Source organism: Sturnus vulgaris, chromosome 17 (assembly GCF_052056855.1).
Source record: "Sturnus vulgaris isolate bStuVul1 chromosome 17, bStuVul1.hap1, whole genome shotgun sequence".
NCBI lineage: Eukaryota > Metazoa > Chordata > Aves > Passeriformes > Sturnidae > Sturnus > Sturnus vulgaris.
The window spans coordinates 6,243,975-6,262,343 of record NC_142259.1 but is presented as its reverse complement, the minus strand read 5'-3'; the positions used below and the strand labels follow the sequence as shown (position 1 = coordinate 6,262,343).

General features: G+C 50.0%; 1 protein-coding gene across 9 annotated transcripts in view; it reads left to right on the top strand.

Annotated features, from left to right (window-relative positions):
- Nucleotides 1–6,272: 6,272 nt before the first annotated feature.
- Nucleotides 6,273–18,369, top strand: part of KCNQ2 (potassium voltage-gated channel subfamily Q member 2) — a 74,088-nt gene continuing 61,991 nt past the window's right edge. For all 9 annotated transcript variants that reach the window (XM_088174796.1, XM_088174795.1, XM_088174792.1 and 6 more), the window contains exon 1: nucleotides 6,273–6,568. In XM_088174796.1, coding sequence (XP_088030922.1) covers nucleotides 6,273–6,568 — 296 coding nt within the window. The remainder of the gene's footprint in view (nucleotides 6,569–18,369) is intronic.

Genomic DNA, 18,369 nt, shown 5'->3' with positions numbered 1-18,369 from the left:
ACCTCAGGTTAAAGATAAATAAATCATAAACCCTTGCCCTTTCACGTTCCTTTGATTTCCCAGGGGTCCAGGCTGAAAGGCTGAAGAAAGCCTGCAGCAAAAGCCCACGGTGCAGAGAAACTACGAATTTAGTTACTTCAAGAGTTTTTCTTTGCAGATGACACATGGTATGCTGTGACAGAGGCAGGAGCATGGAGACAGCCACGTCTGCCTGGCAGCTTCCCAACAGAATCCTTCCATTTTTCAACCTGAAATATGGATCAAAAGCAACCCTCCTAACTAAAATCAAAATCTAATATCCTTTCTTTAATATTTTTGAAATGGAAAAAATTACATGGAAAAAATGGAAATCAGGTTTTTCTTAATTTGGAAGTTTGGTTGGTTTTTTTTTTTTTAATCTCTCTCAATAGCGAAGAGGTAAAATAATTAACTTTAAAGCTTTGCAGTATTTTAGTAATTGGGTTTGGTTTTCTTACTTGCCAAATCTGTAGATTTTGACATTTAAGAAAGAAAGGAAAAGAAATTGAAAGAAAAGCTTTTGCATCCAAAAAAGAAAATAATTTTTTCTCCATGAGGGTTTAGAGATTTTGCATCTCCTCATGCTGCTTCCCTCCTGCTGGCAGGGACCCTCCCAGCCAGTGCCTTGTACTCCCTTTTCCCTGCTTTTCCCTAAGGAACATCCCATCCCTGGGACAAGATCAGATGGGATTATCTCCTTCAGAGACCCCCTCCGACCCAGCACAGCTCCCCAGCCCCAGCAGAGCTGGAATCTCCTCACACCCTGCCCCAGCATCTCCTGCCCTACACACCAACACCCTTTTTATACTCCCAGCACCTACCAAGCTTGGGCTCTAGAAGGTCCCTCCCAGCCCAGGACACCCCTGACCATTTGGAGCCTTTTTATTTCAGCTGGTTTCCCTTCCATGGGATAAAGCACCAAGCAATCTCTGCCCCTCCTTGCAGAGATGATGTGTCAGAATCAGCTATTTCAGTACGGGCTTGTTTCTTTTGGATGACAACCTCCAGTCCCTAAATATTCATGCAGGTTTCGATTCAGCTTTGAAGTCGGTGGGAGGCAGGTGCTTGAATGGGAACAAAGCACCTAATGGGCTTTGTGGGACTGGGCTGCAGCCAGGATGCAGTTATGGCTCTGGGAGGTGCTTTACTGGGAGCAGAGCCAGTCCTGAGCTGGATTCCAAGCTCCTAAAACCAGGCAAGGCTGGAAGAGCTCCCCGGTGAGCCCAAGTTTAGTTTTGTTGCTGTAAGTTGTGTATTTTGGAGAGCACAGAGCTGGTTTGGAGACACTGGAAGGGGGCTCTGACTGGGGAGGCTTCTCCATCTCTGAGTGGTCCAAGGAGCACTCTGAGGTCCCCAAGGAGCTTGTGGTGGCCATCAGGGTGTGAGAGGAGGTCCTGGAGCAGCCCTGCCCCGGGGGATGAGGTCACAGAGCACTGAGGTGACAGCAGTTTGACAGGATGGCTTTGGTCCTTGTGGATGCAGGAGGAGGTGGAAACCCAAGGAGGTCAGGAGGAACAATGTGAGCACTGGGAGATATGAGGGATGACTAAGAGAGCTAAATTTACAGAGTCTGGGAGAAGGCAGGCTCAGGGGCAACTGTGGTCATGGGCTAAAAATACCTTCAAGGTAAGAGTATAAATGAAGAAAGGGAATTACGTGTGGTCCCAGAGGAGGTGAGGGCAGGAGAAGGAGCTGGAGGGCAATGATGGAAGCATGGAGAGCAGAGATGGGGAAGGACACGTGGCCAGTGGGGAATTTGCCAGGAGAAGGGTCTGTGTGGACTGAGCAGGACAGAAGCAGAGCAGTCTAAAGGTGACAGGGAAATGGGGCTGGGTGCTGCTCCCTCTATGACTTCATTTCAGCTTTGTGTGTGCTCTGAGTGTAACGCAATTTAATTCAAGAGAATTCACCTTAATTTTGCTTTTTTCCTCCCCTACTTGCTTCTCCTTCCACATGCCCAGTTAAGCAGCTGTTCTTTCCAAAAACCAGTTTTCCTTAGAGTCAGGCCTCCACAGCACAAATTAATATTTAGACCTCAGCAATTTTAATCACCCTTAGGAAGGAGGAACATAAATTTCCAGTTAAGAATGGAGCATGTGTGTCTCTCAAGTCAATTCGGTGTAACTTGGGGAGATTTCTGTTCATACAGTCACACACTTCCAGCTGCAGCTCAAGCTGATCTCATACAGCAGGATTTGTACCAGGTTTTTCTGGAGCAGCATCCAATGAGGTCGGTGCTGTCTAAGAACAGGTCAGGAAGATGGATGGTGGCACAGAAATTTTGCATCCAATAAATATGTAATATAAAATAAGCAGCTCTGTCAGCGGCAGGATGAAGGGAGCCTGGTTTCTTTTTATCAGCATGTTGCTTGCAAATTCTGATTGAAGATTTTTAGTGGCTGGGAGGTGTGGCCTTCTCATGGGCACCTTTCCCTGTGCCTGGTAAAGAAGAGAATTTAGAGAAACACTTTAAAATCCCTTTTGAAGGGGGAAGAAGGAACCTTTGGGAAGCCTCTGTCTATCAAGGCTTCTAGTTTTGATGAAAATTGATAAAACTTCATTAGCATTGAAACAGATGACTGTCAGATTTGATCAGAACTGGAAAACCATCTGGTGCATCTTCATTTCAGGTGATTAAAAAAAAATAAAAATCAGTGCTGATACTGTGGTTGTGACTGATTGCCAAAAGCAGCCTTTGCTTTCTGCCCACTTTGAACTCTCTGTCCTTCTGCACCAGTGTCCTCACCACCCTGCAAATACTCTGCAGCTGTGCCCACATCTCTTCATCCCAAATGTGGGCTGAGCATTGCCTTCTATTCCGGCCAGAAATGTCACACTCACCTTTCTCCTTTGGAAATAAGTAGATTTCTCCATTTGTGCACATGAATTTTCTTTCCTACAGCTTTTTTTTTTCCCTGAGGACTCCACCTTATGCTGGGGAAGCATCTCCTTCCAGGTCGAGTTCCTTGTATGAACCAACCTCTCTTGGGTCAGGGCTGCTGGTTCCAAAGCCAAAATTGATTTGGCACGTGTTGGGAAGAGTCAAGCAGGGAAAAGACACGAATAATCAATAGACAGGGGCTCTTGAGGGCTGTTTTCTGCTCAGAGAAGAGGATGGGGGTGGTGGGAGGTGAGGGGGAGCTGAAGCAGAGCGAGATGGGTGGACACTGGGTGCAGAGAGACCGAGCTGTTAATGTCTTTTCCCTTGCCAGGTTAGTGTTGCTGGGATGTTGCAGCATCCTGTACAAGGGGAGGTAAAGCCATCTGCTTTAGGGTTTGAAAATAGCTCTGGGAGAGAGCTGTGAGTGACAAAACCCAGGCTACGGGTAGCACAGTTCACACAAACCACCAGCTGGGTGGGGATGGAGAAAGGGCTCTCGTTCAGTGTTTCAAGCAGAAATTTATCCCTGGAGTCATTCTACATACTTCACACCAGTCATTTCTTACTACATCTCAAAAAAAATTGCCAGGGGACAGAGCATGGGCTTTCTATATCCTAACATGGATTGATAGATTTCATCCTCCCTTCAGGGTCTAAGCTATCTGCCATGATGTTTGTGTTTAAAGTCATCACCAGTGTTGAAAGCAAAGGACTGACTCAGTAATTCTGTTTGTTTGTGGAGACATAATGTCCTTGGATCAGATAAAAGCACCTTCCCACTGCTGCTTTTATATACCTCATTAATTCCCAGTGTTAATTGCTGTGTCTTGTCTTCTGCCACCCAGCAGAAGTGGCACACAAGTGACTTCATCTCCAAAATCTCCTGCTGCAGGCTCCGTGCAGGCCATGACAGCTCAGTGTTTGTGTCCCCCAGACTGCTGCTCCTCTCAGGGCTGCAGCTGGCCAGGCACTGGAGCCTGGATCAAGGGACAGCTCCTGTGAGTGGCATGTGGGGGTGGAAAGGGGAAAGCCATGTGCTGCAACTGGCAGTGCCAACCCGTGGAATATGATAAAAAAGGAGTTAGAGATGCCCTAAGACTCCAAGGTAAAAAGAAAGGGGTGAGGTTAGAACAGCCCTTCATCCACAATTTCAGGCCTTTTCCACCTCCCAAAGACCACACAAAAGGAAGCAATCTTTGATGCCATGTTCTCTCAAGGTCTTGTTTGTCTTTGAGGTTTTGCCTCCTCCTTGAGTGAAGCAACAACCCCTGACAGTCCCTACAACCACACTGTGCCCTTCCTCAGCTCATCCATGACTTGGAAAGGGTGAGATTCCACTCCTTTCCTTTCCCACTCCCAATTTCTGGTGGTCTCAGAGATGCAGGATACCCAAAGCTGTGCTGCAGTGTGACAGACACTGCAAATGACCAACTAATTAGGCAAAGAGGAGTGTGTTGAATTTAGATTCTTCTTTAGGGCTCACAGACTATTTGTAATCTTGAATTTGTTAATTGAAAATTGCTTCCTTTGTTTGTTGTTGGCCTTTCTGTGGAGGGGGATATTTCCTGCTTTGGGACTGCGTCACTGGATCTATAATAATGCACTTTGTACATTAGTGCCAGGCACATTTGTAATTGGCCACCCTATTAAAGAACACTAATGATCTTACAAGTGTTCACAAATAATGAATAGAATGGCCCCTCATTGAATTGAGCAATTTATTCCCTGACATACTTGCAGATCTGTTTTTCCAGTATTTAACCCAGCTTTAGTCCTCTGCCTGCCTTGCAGAGATGGCTTCTCTTTCAGCCATGTGTTGGAGAGAATATGGGTCACAGGAAACGTTCTGCTCATGAAAAATGTAGGGCTGCTCCACGCTTGCTCTTCTCTCAACGTGCATGACAGGGTTTGGGGAGTGAGAGGCAGCAGCTTTAATCTCAGTGCTCCTCTTATCCATTAGTTCTCACTGGGATCCTCCTGAGAAATTAGGAGAGGACAAAAAAGCCAGGACTTGAGAAATGCACTCTGAAAGGTTATGTTGATTTACTAATTTAAATATGAATTTCAGGAAAATCTGGCAACAATACAGAGCAGTAAGATTGGTTTTCCAACGAAACCCAGCCCTGGGTGGCTCCTGCAGCCATAAATCTTCGGGCCACCATCTTGCTGCTTCCCTACTAACGTTGTGTCGAGGTATTTACGATGAAAGCAGCATCTTACTTGAGCTTGCGATTTAATTTACATTAAAAAGGTTTGTCCTAAAGCCTTGTTGTACTTGTAAAGAACATGCAGAGGTGTGCAGTTCACAGATCACCTGCGATTTTTTGGGTTGTAAGGGATAGAAATGTCACTAGGAATGAGTTGATGATCTTGGGCTTGATTTTATTTGATTGCAGGTCTTCCCACTGCAAAGAACCCTTTTCATGGAGGATAATTATGTGGGGCAGGCACCTCTGTCCTATCTTCTGCAGTCTGCTTGTCTTTTCCTGAGTCCAGTGAAGGGGTGTCAGGAGGAAATATTCCTTGGGGCAGAATCCAACTGTGGTGTAAGGGGGGAAAATGCTGCTGCTGGACTATAAATAGTGGGATGTTAAAGAGCTGATTTGGGTCAGCACATCTGGAGATGGGCTTTCTGTGCTGGGAGCTTGGCTTCTGAACAGCTGGGTGACCATGCCATGGTGCAGTTTTCATGAAAGCTGAATTTGGGCTTCCAAAGACGATAGGTTGGACCTTTGGGAAGCACGGAGGAAGGGAATGACTTTGCACACTGGGATTTGAGGAGAGGTTGAGCAGGTCTGCTGCTGAGTGGGCTCACGGAGATGGGGCACGGGTTGGGTCCCTCCTGTGCCACTGACAATGTCTGCAGCCGGTGCCGGTGTGACCACAGGGATGTGCATCCATGGCAGGGCGCTGCCCAGCCCTCCCGGCGGGTACAGGAGGAGCCCCCTCCGAGAGGGTTTTGAGAGGGGTGCCAGAGCCTGATTTGGGGAGCAGACACTGAGCTGGAGACAGAGGGAAAATGTTGTACCTTGATCTGAGAGTGGAATGCCAGACCCTGCTTTAGGGGGGACCAACAAAGCCAAACACTGCTTTTCTTGGAGGGGGCGCGGTCGGACCCGCCGCTTTAAATTTTGTGGGAGGTGAAGAATGGCAAACCCGTATTTTCGGGAGCGGGGGGAGTGCGAGAAGCTGCTGGCGGCGGGGGACGCCAAGGGTTAAGGGGGCGGGCGGCGGCGGGGCGGCGCTGGCGGAGCCGATTGCAGCGGCTGCTGCGGCTTCGGCTGCGCCGGGCGCGGAGCAGCGGCGGGGAGCGCGGGCGGAGCCCCCGCCGGAGCCCCCGCCGCCCCCGGCCCCGCCGCCCCCCGCCGCCACCATGGTGCAGAAATCCCGCAACGGAGGCGTCTACCCCGGGCCCGCCGCGGAGAAGAAGCTCAAGGTGGGCTTTGTGGGGCTGGACCCGGGAGCCCCGGACTCCAGCCGGGACGGAGCGCTCCTCATCGCCGGTTCCGAGAGCTCCAAGCGGGGCAGCATCCTCAGCAAGCCTCGCTCCGGGGTGTCGGGCAGCGGGAAGCCCCCCAAAAGGAATGCTTTTTACCGCAAGCTGCAGAATTTCCTCTACAATGTGCTGGAGAGACCGCGGGGATGGGCTTTCATTTACCACGCATACGTGTGAGTAAAAGGGTGGGGGGCAAACCTGATGGCCGAGACCCCCTCAGGTTCGGGGTGCCCTCCTCCACCCCCTCATCCCCCCAAATGCGCCGGAGAGGAAGGATGCCCCAGCTGCAGAGCGGGTGCGGGGAAGGGATACCGGGTGCCAGGGCTGGCTGGGGAGCCCCGGGAGATGCTGCGGGGGGCGGAGGCTGAGCCGCTCCCCCTCATCCTCTCCGAGAGCAGCCGGGCCGCCCGGCCGGGCCGCCGCTGCATCCCGCATCCCGCATCCCGCATCCCTCGCCCCAGCCCAGGCGGTGCCCGGGGACGGGGCGGTGATGGCCATCCGGGGAAGGGGGCGGGGGGGAAGAAGCTGCCCCTGCAGAGCTGGGGGGTGGCTCCCAGGAGAGGTGCGATGAACCGAGCCCCTGTCTCCCCCTGCCCGCTCCTGCTTGCGGGGGAAGGGGCTGCTCATGCGGTCGGTGCAGGGGGCTGGAGCAGCGGGAGTGATGGGTAGCGACGGTTCCTCCGTCTTGCTTGAAATCACCATAGCAATGCTGTGAGCAGAGGAACAAAAAGCTCCGCTCAGGCACCGTCTCTCCTCCCCCCCCCACCCCCCAGCATCCTTCCCTCCCCGGCCCCATCTTTCCCTGCTGGGTGGCTGCAGTCGGTTTGGGGCCGGGGTTGGTTCTGGGGCTCTGCTCAAGGTTCTGGAGGCATTTCTTGTCCCCCGTGGGAAGCGTCTGGATGGGAGATGTGTCTAGAAAGAAATGCTAATCAGTGTCTGGGGCTCCCTGCCTGTACAGCCGAGCGGTAAACAAAGGAGCATCCCTGGGTGCACATCTCCCCCTGGTACCCGCGTCTTGGGCAGAAATGGCCCAGCTGACCCGCGTTTGGCAGAAGGATTCCCTGAATCTCTGAAGCATTGCTGCATAGGAGCGCAGATGACTTCCCGTTGTTCCCAGGATTGCAAAGGGAGGGTCAAGATAAATCTCGGTGTTACTGCAACTCCCTTCCCTCTGGGACTTTCCACAGTCCCACTGGGCTCTTCCGCAGGCCTGGGCTCAGGCTGAGGTGCTCCTATCCTCGGTGCCAATGTATTTTTATTTTGTTTTTGTGTTTTTCCTCATGGCCAGGGCCTCTGTCAGCCACGGCAAAAGGATTTTTGGGGCCTTTTCTGGTTTTTTCCCCCCTCCATCCTTTTGCTGTTATGCTGCTGTAAGATAAGGAGTTGGGATGTGCTTTCTGCTCCTCAGCCATTTTGTACCTTGGGGCCTTCCTTGGAGGTGTTGGTGGGACCAGTCAGAGAGGGGAGATCCTGGCTGGGTGGAAGGGGGAGATTTGCTGAGCACTGCAGCGAGTTGGGGTCTTTGGGGAAGCTCATCTCCCCAAGGAGATGGGAGAAGAGAAGAGAAGAGAGAGCATCTGTGGAGCTCAGCTGCAGCTACCATGAGGAGTGTGAAGTCCAGCACTGGGCATCCTGAGCACCTTTCATGCTGCCATCCATCCTCTGCAGTTGTGGGTGGTTTGTTTCACAAAACCTTCCAGAACCGTGTGGAGGGGCCAAGTGTTGACGTTGTGAGCTGTGTGTGCACTGAGGGTGGGGATGTTGTGTGCAATGTGCACTGTGTGCTGTTAAATACAGGTGAGACCCCCGCTGGGGGACACTGGGGTGACAGTGGCAGAGATGGAAGGGGCTGAAAGCCAAATGACACGCAGCAGGGGTAGCTCTGGCTGTGAGTGCTTTCCAAACACCTTTGGCTTCTTCAGCTACTCTGTCTTAACTTCTGTTTGGCTCTCTGTGGTGGCATTTGCTTGGGCAGCCAGGAGTGCTCCCAGGGAGGAGCAGGATCACCCCAAATTGCCCTGTTCCCAGTGCCAGGCTGTTCCCAGTGCCCCTTGGCTCTCACCACGTAGCTGCATGCCCCGAGCCCAAGTACCTGCCTTTGTTCTGAACTTGTGACTCCACTTGTGCCTGCTGTGGCACCACAGGGAGCTGTGCAAAACCAGCCTCTGCCCCCACTCCTCATGCACCTGCTGGGAAATGGAGGCTGAATTCAGGGCTGAAGTGGTAATTGCACCAATGTTGATGAAGAGTTGGTGTTATGATTATTTTTTTGCAGTGTATTGGGAAGTTCCAGTTTTCTGTACTATGCACGTGATAGGTTTAGCCTCGGCAGATTGCTGTTACAGTGTTTGAAGAGCTGAAAGATATGGGAAACTTCACACCAAGTTACCAGGATAAACTCATGCATCAGTTATCCCCCCTTGCTGCCCGGGTGAGCCTGGCATGGCCTGTGCCAGGTCTGTGAGTGTCAGAATGGGTTTTGTAACTGGAAGTCAGTAATGCAGACAGACAGACCGGATAAAAAGCTTATTCAAAGGTGTGGGAGGATAAGACTGCCTCAAGGTCACAAAGTTTGTATGGAAGAGCTGAAGCCATTCCCATGTCCTGAAGGCCAGTGCAGTGTCCTACCTGTGCTGTTGGGGACCCTCTGTCTCCTCGTGCCCCAAACCTCACTTTGTGCCAAAGCCTGGAGCACAAAAGCACCTTTAGCCCTCATCCTGCAGGATGGGAGTCGTAGAGCAGGCTGGATGAGGGTGCCCTGTCCTGCCACTGTCCTGGGTTCAGTCAGCCCTCTCCTGCTGCTCACAGGGACTTTCTTGTGTGAAGATTTATCTCCAGCGTGAGTTTGTGATGCTGCAAGGCTGGGTTTTATCTCGTAGAGATGCTCACAGACCCAGCTGCCTTTCCAGGCATGGAGCTGCTCCGAGGCTGCTCAGGCAACTCCCTGCACCCAAAGCAAAACTCTTGGGACTCTCCCAGCATGGAGATGTTTTCATAAATATGAGAGGTGCCTCTGGGTAGGTACCCCTGCTAAATTCCTGTCTGCAAAGGCCCAGGCTGGTTCTGCATGGGGCTGCTGATGCTCTGCCTTGAGATGCCTGTGCAGGTTGCATTTATATCCAGTGCTGCATCCTAGATTCAATCCTTCTGATTTCATTCCCCACCTCTTCCTGCTGTCGATCATTCCCTTTCACACCATCTCATGCATAAGAAATCAGGGAAATTCAAACCAGGGAATGTCTCACTCCCCCAGCCCCAGTCTCATCTCAGATGTTGCCTCTCTAAAAGCGCTGTTACTTCTGTGAGCAAAAGCACGGTTTTATATTTCTGTGTTATGATTCATTTTTGTACTTAATAGCTCTTCCTACACTGACACAACTGGGTGACCTGCTCTTGAGAGCTGTGTGTATGCTATATGTAATATATAATATGTATTTTGCACAACCCCATGGACAGCTGAGCCTAGTGGGCCCCATTTTTGAGTGCAGCTAGAGGTGGTCGCTGGTTCCCAGAATTCTCAGCCTCCTTTATCTCTCACCTTGCCCAGTATTTCTCTGAACATCTTTCTTTTCTATTCCCCCCACTTTATTTTTTTTTTTTTGATAGATCCTTTTCAATGCAGCACATGGCTGCATTCTGTTCAAGGCTGAGCTGAAACTTGAAAAGTTGAGCTGTGTCTAAATAGCAGGTCAGGCTTTTTGAGGGGTGCAGCAGCACTTAGATCTCAACTTAGTTCTCTGTACAGGTGGGTATTTGGCATCCAAAATGTTTCCATTTTATTTGATTTTTTTCCTTCTAGACTTTTTGGCTTGTTTTCTGTAATCTGTCCTGTGCTCAGGAAGGGCTGTAATACTTGAAAGTGATTTTTTGTCCGTACCTGCCATCTTATTTCAGGAGAGATCACTGTGTTCTGTGCCAGCCTAAAGCAAGGTGCTTGCTCTGGGCACCCCCGTGGTCTGAGGTGTCTGGGGACAGACAGGGATTTGCTGATCCCTGGGTGAGCTGCTCAGGTTTGGTCCCTGAGCTGAAGAAGGGGCTGCATTTGGAACAGTGGCAAGAAAACAGCCTGGATTCAGGCACTTTTAGAGCTGTGTGCTGATGGACCAACATAATTCTTGCATTTCCTACGTAGAATTTACAACCCTAATGCATCTCTTTAACCATGTTAAAAATAGTTTGGGTGCATTTTTCATCTGCATACTGTGCACCATACATTTAGTTAATTAAGCAAGTGCATGGACTTAAATTATAATAAGGAGGAACATTTCCTCCCTGCCTAATTCTATTAAAATTTCCTTGTACCATCCCTATCCCATTTGTTCTTCCCTTTCTACCCAGATGAGCCATCTCTCTCTGCAGTGTCCTGCCTGCCCTGCCTGCATCCTGGCATGGCCATGGCTGGCACAGGGAGAGTACAGAGAGTGGGTGAGGTGCTTCCCTGGAGTTCCAGGATTTCTCTTTGCAGAAATGGCCTCTTCTGTGGCTCCTTTCACTCCTCAGAACTGATGAAAGCATGGTTATTTCACACAGATCCATTCCCAGATAATCTCTCACACCAGAATTCAGGGTAAATGTGGTCTGACATTGTCTTGATTGTCCATCCCCAAACCCTGAGGACTGGTGGTTCATGGCAAGCCCTCGCCCTCAGACAGGGTTGTTATGGGCAGGTACAATGCCACCAAACTGTGCCCATCCACCAGTGATCCCCAGGGACCTCTCCTGGATTCTCCTTCCCACCTCCAGGCTGAGTGGGATGAAGGGGCCAGGATGGGCTCTGAGCTCCAGTGCTTCTGGCCTGAGCTGTGGGGTTGTGTCCACCCCAGAGACCAGGGCACCTTCCTGGTGGGATTCCTCACGAGCTCCTCTCCAGCTGCTTAGTCAGAGCTTGGTGGGAGCAACCTGATTTCAGTGCTTTAATGTGTCACGTTCCAGCCGTCACATTCACCCCACACTGACATTAAGGAAATGAAAAACAAGCTGATCCCCTGGGTGACCTCCTTTTTGTGCTGCAACACACCTCAACCAGATGAGTCTTGCTTGGTTTGATGTATAAAAAAAAGAATAACCCAAAATGCAAACCCCAAATGCTGTACTAAAGGGAAGATGGGCATAGCTCAAAGAGATGTAGTTACAAAGATCAGGTTTCTTGATTTTTTAATATTTTTTTTTACATTGCAGAAGAAGGAAGGGATGACAGGGTGAGACACTGTGTCCAGGGTGAGCAGGGCACAGGGTTTGCCTGCCAGGCATCAGTGGTGCTCACAAGAATAAAAAGCATGTAAATTTAGTGTTGCGCTTCTGGGAGCTAAGTAGGAAACACTTAGCCCTGCATAACCCTTTTTAAGGTAACTCAAATGCTCACTGGTTTCTTAGTTCCTGAGGAACAGATTGTTCTTTAAATTGTGGTGACAGGGAGATGTGCCAGTCCCTTTTCTTGCCATGTAATCTCCTGTGGAACAGATATGGTAGAGCTGAGAAAGGTGGAGAGTGGTTCCTTCAAAGGATGAATGGCCTGTCCTTGTTGGTGTGATTTCACTGTACATCAAAGAGAGGAGTCTCCAGCACTGAGATACACATTTCTTTACAATAATGCAATTATTTTTAGCCCCTGATGGTCCAAAAGGAACCACATTGCAAAACCAGATTGTTGTGGTGGTCTGGACTGAGTTTCATGAATGTATTTAGAATGCATTTAGAGTGTATTTAGATGTACTTGACCAGTGAACACAAAACCAGGTAGTGCAGAAGGACAGTGGGTGCAGGGTCCTTCACCACCATCTATTTCATTGGCCCCTAATCAGGTTGCAAGACAAAAAGACTTGGGCTATTCTGACAGCCACCTGTGATGAAAGCTGATTCCACCAGCACTGCAAGAGTAGATATTTCAATGTAAATGTTGTTTTCCAGTAAGAGCAATGTGTGTGACGAGCAAGTTGTGTGAACTTGCTCAGCTCCCCGAAGCTGTGGTGACCTCGCTCCCCACATGGCTCTGGTGCCTTATCCTGGGGAAGCTGCAAACGCAGCCTCCTGTGACACTGACAGCAGAGGTGTCTTGGGGGTGTTGTGTGCATTTCTTGTGAAGCCTGCAGTAATTACTTGCAGTGTTTGATGGGGAGTATCTCGCACAAGGCACTGGCTGGGATGGCGAGAGCTGCTCCGTTACAGCCTCGGGGCTTCTTGGCTCTACACCTGCCAATAAATGAGGGAAAGCAGAGAGTTCCTGCAGAACTCTCTGGTCTCTCCTTGGCATCACTCCAGCCTTTTAATGTGCTTTTGAGATGTGTGGAAAAGTTTTGGTGTTGGTAAGCATCCATCGAAGTGATCTTTTTGAATAGATTAGATGTCAATGAGCTGCCTTTTCCAAGAGAGGAAGCAAGAAGACCTCTGGAATCTTCTCACCTATCACTCCTGCTGCTGTAGGGAGGTGATTTAAAGCTACATCAGAGTCACTGGGGCTGCTGGGTGCAAGCCCTTGTGACTGAGCAGCCACTTGATTTGTCTTGGGACCTATAATGTCCACATGTTTAAGGTGCAGTGAGGTTTCATTGTGAGTTTGGGGATGCTCAGATACGTGCTGGGTTCCTTGTGAAGTCCCACAGGAGCCTCAGTGCAGGCAGGTTTGCCTTCTGGAGGTGCCCATTTCTCTCTGTTGATGGCTGGGGGAGCCTAACTTCCCTTGCACACCTTAGTGAGACTGGGTGGGACCAGTCCAGGCAAGGAGGAAAGAAGACAGAGCCTGGCATGATTTCAAACTGAAAAACAGGAGTGAGTGGAGGCATCTCCCGCCTCCTGCCACAGCCTGTGGGTGTTCAAAGCTAGAACTGCATTGTGGATACCCCAGCAGGTAAGGTGAAGGGGAGAGATGAGGTTGATCCACATTGAAATGGGATGACCTGGATCTGAGATCCACCTTTGAGAAGTGATGTTGAGAAAGGAATCTTTGTAGCAAAGCCCGATCAACTCTTGTGATCTGCAGCACAAGACTGGAAAAAATCAGAAGCAATCAAGCCTTGTTGATACTGGTTGTAGCTCCCAAGCAGCTCCAGTTGTGTTTCAGAGTGAAGTGCCCAGTTGCCATCTTCATTCAGAGATTCTCCTTTTGTTACTGCTTCCCCTGGGAGGCTGGGACAGGGAGGAGTAACAAGAGGACAGGCAAAGGCAGCGGGAATCCCTGGGCTAGGAGGGAGCTGCTCACCATCGGAATTCCTGGCAGTCCGTCGTGGCTGGTGCTTGGTCTCTTCAGGACAGATTTTGCCTTCCGGAGGGTCTTTCCCAGGCATTCACAAACTCCTCATTTGTAAACAAACCCTGATCTGCCTGGCAGTCCTGCTCTCTCGTTTAGAGCTCTGCCAGCCCTGGGGAGGTGACAGTGTGGGAGCAAATTAGGGCTGGGGTGGCAGCAGAGCTGCTGTCACGCACTGCAAGGGATGAGCACAGCAGGGCAGGCACTCCTAACACAGCTTCCACAGCCAGCCTGTCACTCTCCATGAAGTTATCATGAGACCCAGGAAAAAAATAAGCTATCAGAAATCCTGACTCAAGGGTGACTTGTGTACACCTTTTGTGTCTCCTGTGTGAGGGCAGTAGGTTGTGTCTGGGTGCCTGGTGTGCCTGTTTCTTGCAGATTTGGCTTGGTGTGGTAGAAAAAAACTAATATGGGGTGCAAAGGAAAAAGAAAAAAAATTCAGTTGAAGAATAGTTAAAATGAATAGAAAGGGGAAAATATTATTCTGTTAATAGTACAGCAGTGTGCAAGCAGCCCCAATAGGAGTAGAAGTCTACAAGCTTCTGTTCTGCCCATCCAGTCAAAAAGAGCCTGCTGGAAGAGTTGGTGTACTGACATTCAAGACACAGAAAAAGCATAAAACAGTTGATGGGGCTCTGCTGGCAAATGTTCTTTTTGTTCCACTTTTCTTTTTAACAGCATTTCCTGTCACCTGATTTGCTTTTGGGTTGGTGGTTTGGTTTCTGTCTGTGCTCCTTGGGTTTTCAAAGGAAGGTGGTGTTGGCTTTGGCCAACCTGTGGTCTGAGAACCTCAGCAGGGCTAATGCTGAGCTGGGAGGATGAAGGTGGCATCTTCCCAATGCCATGGATCACCCACACAGGGACAGTTTGCTGTTCATTACAGGTGCAGCAGTAGAGGGCTGTGAATGGGTCTTAGTGACTTTCCTGTTGGGGGGTTATATGTGGCAGTGAAATGACAGCTCTGGGAGACGTTCTCCTGCATGTTTATGGGTTTGTGCTCAAGTCAGAGTCTCAAAGTGACCATTAATTTGGTTTATGCTTGCTGGGAGATTCGTTACCTGATCTGAAGAATGTAATAAGGGATGTAAGAGCACTCCATCTTTCACTCAAGTGGAGAGCAAAATAGGTGAATATAAATATCTGTATTTTATAGCTGGACAAACAGGGAGTGTGGCTCTGTCTCCTCCTGACACTTCAAGCCATATGGTGGCTAAGTCTGAGTGCTTCCTGGAGGGGCAGTAAAAAACAAAACCTCTCCCCAATAACAAGGACTACTCAATGCTCTTGAGGCAGGTAGACTGCAGAAAGGGCTTAGGCTGGTGTGACCATTGCCTCAATGTTGAGCATTGTTATTTTTCAGTGGTTACTCATGCTTCCTCTTCCTTCATGCCTCTCAAGGCTGGAAATGCCAAGTCTTGCCCAGTTGACCTCTTGCTAGGCCTTCCTCCAAGCTTTCTGGGGTTTATTAGCAGCGATTTGTGCTTTAAGGACTAGTGAGATTCCTGAGTCATCCCCTTAGGCAGGGAGCTATTTATTTCAGTGTGTGTGTTACACTCCCTGGGAGTGGGTGTCTCTCTTCCGCTTTTGGATCCTGCCCTGACACTATATAAAGACTCCAGGCTTGAATGAGCAACAAAACCAACCCTCAAACTGGCTCCATCCTTTGGAAGATCCGTGCTGCTGATCCCATCTCTCCTGGCTGCAGGAGCAGGGCTGTTTGGAGCATGGGTAGGAGCTTGCATGGGATGTTTGTCCATCTCGGGGTGTGGAGCTGTGGCACAGCTCATGGGGACCTGGGTGTGCTGTGTGTCCTTGTCCAGGAGCAGCTCTTGCTCTTCAGCGGCTCATGGCTGAGGGGGAGGTGGGATTTGTCCCCTCTTTTTTCCCCAGAGGTTGCTCTGCTGATCCCGTTGGGTTTTTGATTATTTAGAAGGGATGAGATATTGAGTGGCTGTAAGTCTCCATTGGTATCAGAGCAGGGACTGGAGGTGCCATGGGCAAACATGGGTGGTCTCCTCTGGGACACTGCCAGTGCAGGAGTTGTGTTCTGTCCTTTTCCCCAGGATGGGCCTTTCTGGACACACCCCATGCCTACAGAAAGCTGCCCTGCAATGAATTTTGGGGGGAAGGAGTAGCACCTCTCAGGGAGCTGCACAGAAGCCAGCTGCTAATGGCAGTGTTCATCCAAAAGCTGACTTCACACCCAATTAAGCATCACCCTGAGCCAGAGGGACAAGTCCTCATGTCGTTATGTCTTGAACTCAATTGCTGGCACTTCATGAGGGCTGTGTCTCCATAGCCTGAGGGAATGGAGCATTTAATCCGTATCAGCACTAAAGAAAGTTGGTTAATGTGATGTCTGGTTTGGTTCTTGTGGGTAGGGGATGCACATCTCTGTCATGGTCTTTTTCTTAGTTATGGCTATTCCTGTAAGGAAAGGAAAAGACTTAGAGAGAAGGAGAATTTTCTGACCTCTTTATCTGTAATTTACCAGAATTTTGCATTCAATTTTTCTTCTTCTCCACGTTTTCTTCTTTTAACATCTAGATGTTTTTAATGCTATTCTTAATTAGCAGCTTCTCGCTTATCAAGCCAGCTAATGAGGGATAGGAAGAATTTCTGCACTGACCTTTTGTAGCTGATGATGTTGTTCTTTTCTGCAACAGAAAACAGATGTAATTTGAAACCTTCTCTGAGCTGCCCCTCCAGACCCAGAGCCTGCACCTTCCCCCTCCGGATGCAGTTGTGGGTGGTGGGAGCACCTCAAGTCATATGAAATGACACAGAGAGAGCTGCTGAGGCTTGGTATGAGCATCAGCAGATAAATGGGATAAACAGAATCATAGAATTGTATTAGAAGGGATCTTAAAGCTCATCTTGTTCTACCCCCCTGCTAGGGGCAGGGACACCTTTCACTATCCCAGATTGCTCCAAGTCCTGTCCAGCCTGGTCATGGACACTTCCAGGGATCCAGGGGCAGCCACAGCTTCTCTGGACACCCTGGGCCAGGGGCTCACCACCCTCACAGGGAAGAATTTCTTCCTAATATCTAACCTAATCCTGTCCTCTGTCAGTTTAGGTAACACCATATAGGTATGAAACTTGGTTTTAAATTGGCAATGATTTTAAACTATCTTAGTATGGGGAGAATGATTTGGGGTTGTAGGTATAGGAAAAGGCAATGGAAGTATCTGAATAAGACAAATGAATAGGACTCTAAAGTTGTGTCTATCCTACTCCTTTTACCAGGAGGTGGGGATGTAAACATCTACATGTAAGTGGGGCATATCCAGCCTCGAGTCTCCACCCAAGATTTGGAATAGCCAAACCTAGGAGACTTTCTAATAGTTCAGGGCTTGATGTTGCCTGGACTTGGACCATCCATGTGCAAGAACTTGGGCACCTGGGGAGCACTTCCATCAAACCTGCCATTTTTGCTTCCCCTCTTTGCACACAGCCTTCTGTGGGTGTGTGTTTGGCAGAGAGCACCTGCCCAAACCCCAGCCTGCTGTAGATAAATGGACTGAACCTCCAAGAGGAGTTCAGTCCTCTCTGGCCTTGCTCTTCCCCCCTTGGGAGCTGATGGCTATTGAAAATCACAGAGAAATTCATGAAGGTAATGAATTGCCTCCCCATCTGTGTGTGGGGAAGCCCATGTACCCTGCAGCCACATCCCTGTGGGATGTGCTGGGGAGAGTGGCTGGAGCCAAGCCTGACCCTGTGCTGCATTCCCTGCTGCCTGCAGTGGCCTGGTGGCATGTGCATCCCATCTGGGAAACACAGGGGCTGGTAGAGCAGCAGCACAGGCCTGATGGGCTTGCTCACTTATTTTCCATTTGCTAAAAGACAGCAGAAATTAAATGAAGATTAATTAAACTTTTTTTTTTTTTTTCCTCCTCCTTCCTGCTTCCTCTTGCTCTCTGCTGTTTCTGGGGAAGACTGAAGATATGTGCTGGAGAGGAAGCTCAGCTCTGAGCATCCTTTCACAAGTGCAGCATATGGTCCCCGTGGGACTGCAGGGAAAGGCCCTCTAATTATGGGAAAAGTCCTGCGAGGCCGGGTTACACAACCAGGATGGAGCTGCTCCTGCTTGGGTTTAGCAGCAGGCTGAGGATGCTGTGACTCCAAATACTACCTGGCTGTTATCCATTCATTGCTTTGTGTCACTGTCAGTGTCCTGGGCACACAGCACGGAGCACACAGGCGGCTCTGAGCCAAGCAGGAGGTACAAGGAGTGTGTGGGATCATAAAAGGGCCACTGGATATTTACAGTGCCCGCTGACATAATTCCCAGACAGCCCGAGCACATCTCAGAGCCGGCTGATGAGTCGCCAGGGGGATGTGGCTCGATGGCACCGAGTGAAGGTGACTCCAGCTCTGTCAGGAGCAGGGTGCCCTGATGGGGGATTTGGGCTGTTCTGCACCGAGTGAAGGTGACTCTGGCTCTGGCAGAGCAGGGAGCCCTGATGGGGATTGGTGCTGCTCGCGGGCTCCACACCGGCAGCTGCTGCTGGCTCCAGAGCCAAGCCAGCATCCTGGAAAGGGATTTAAGACTGTTGCAAACACCTTGAGCTGCTGCCTAGGGGTGGACCAGCCCCTTGGCTGTGGTGCTGGGCATGGGCTGGGGTCATGTGCTGGAGGACGTTGCTCCTGTGAGGCTTTGTGCTGTCGTTTAAGATGCTGTGTTGGCTCTGATCCACGTGAGCTTTGCAGTGCTTTTGTGCCAGG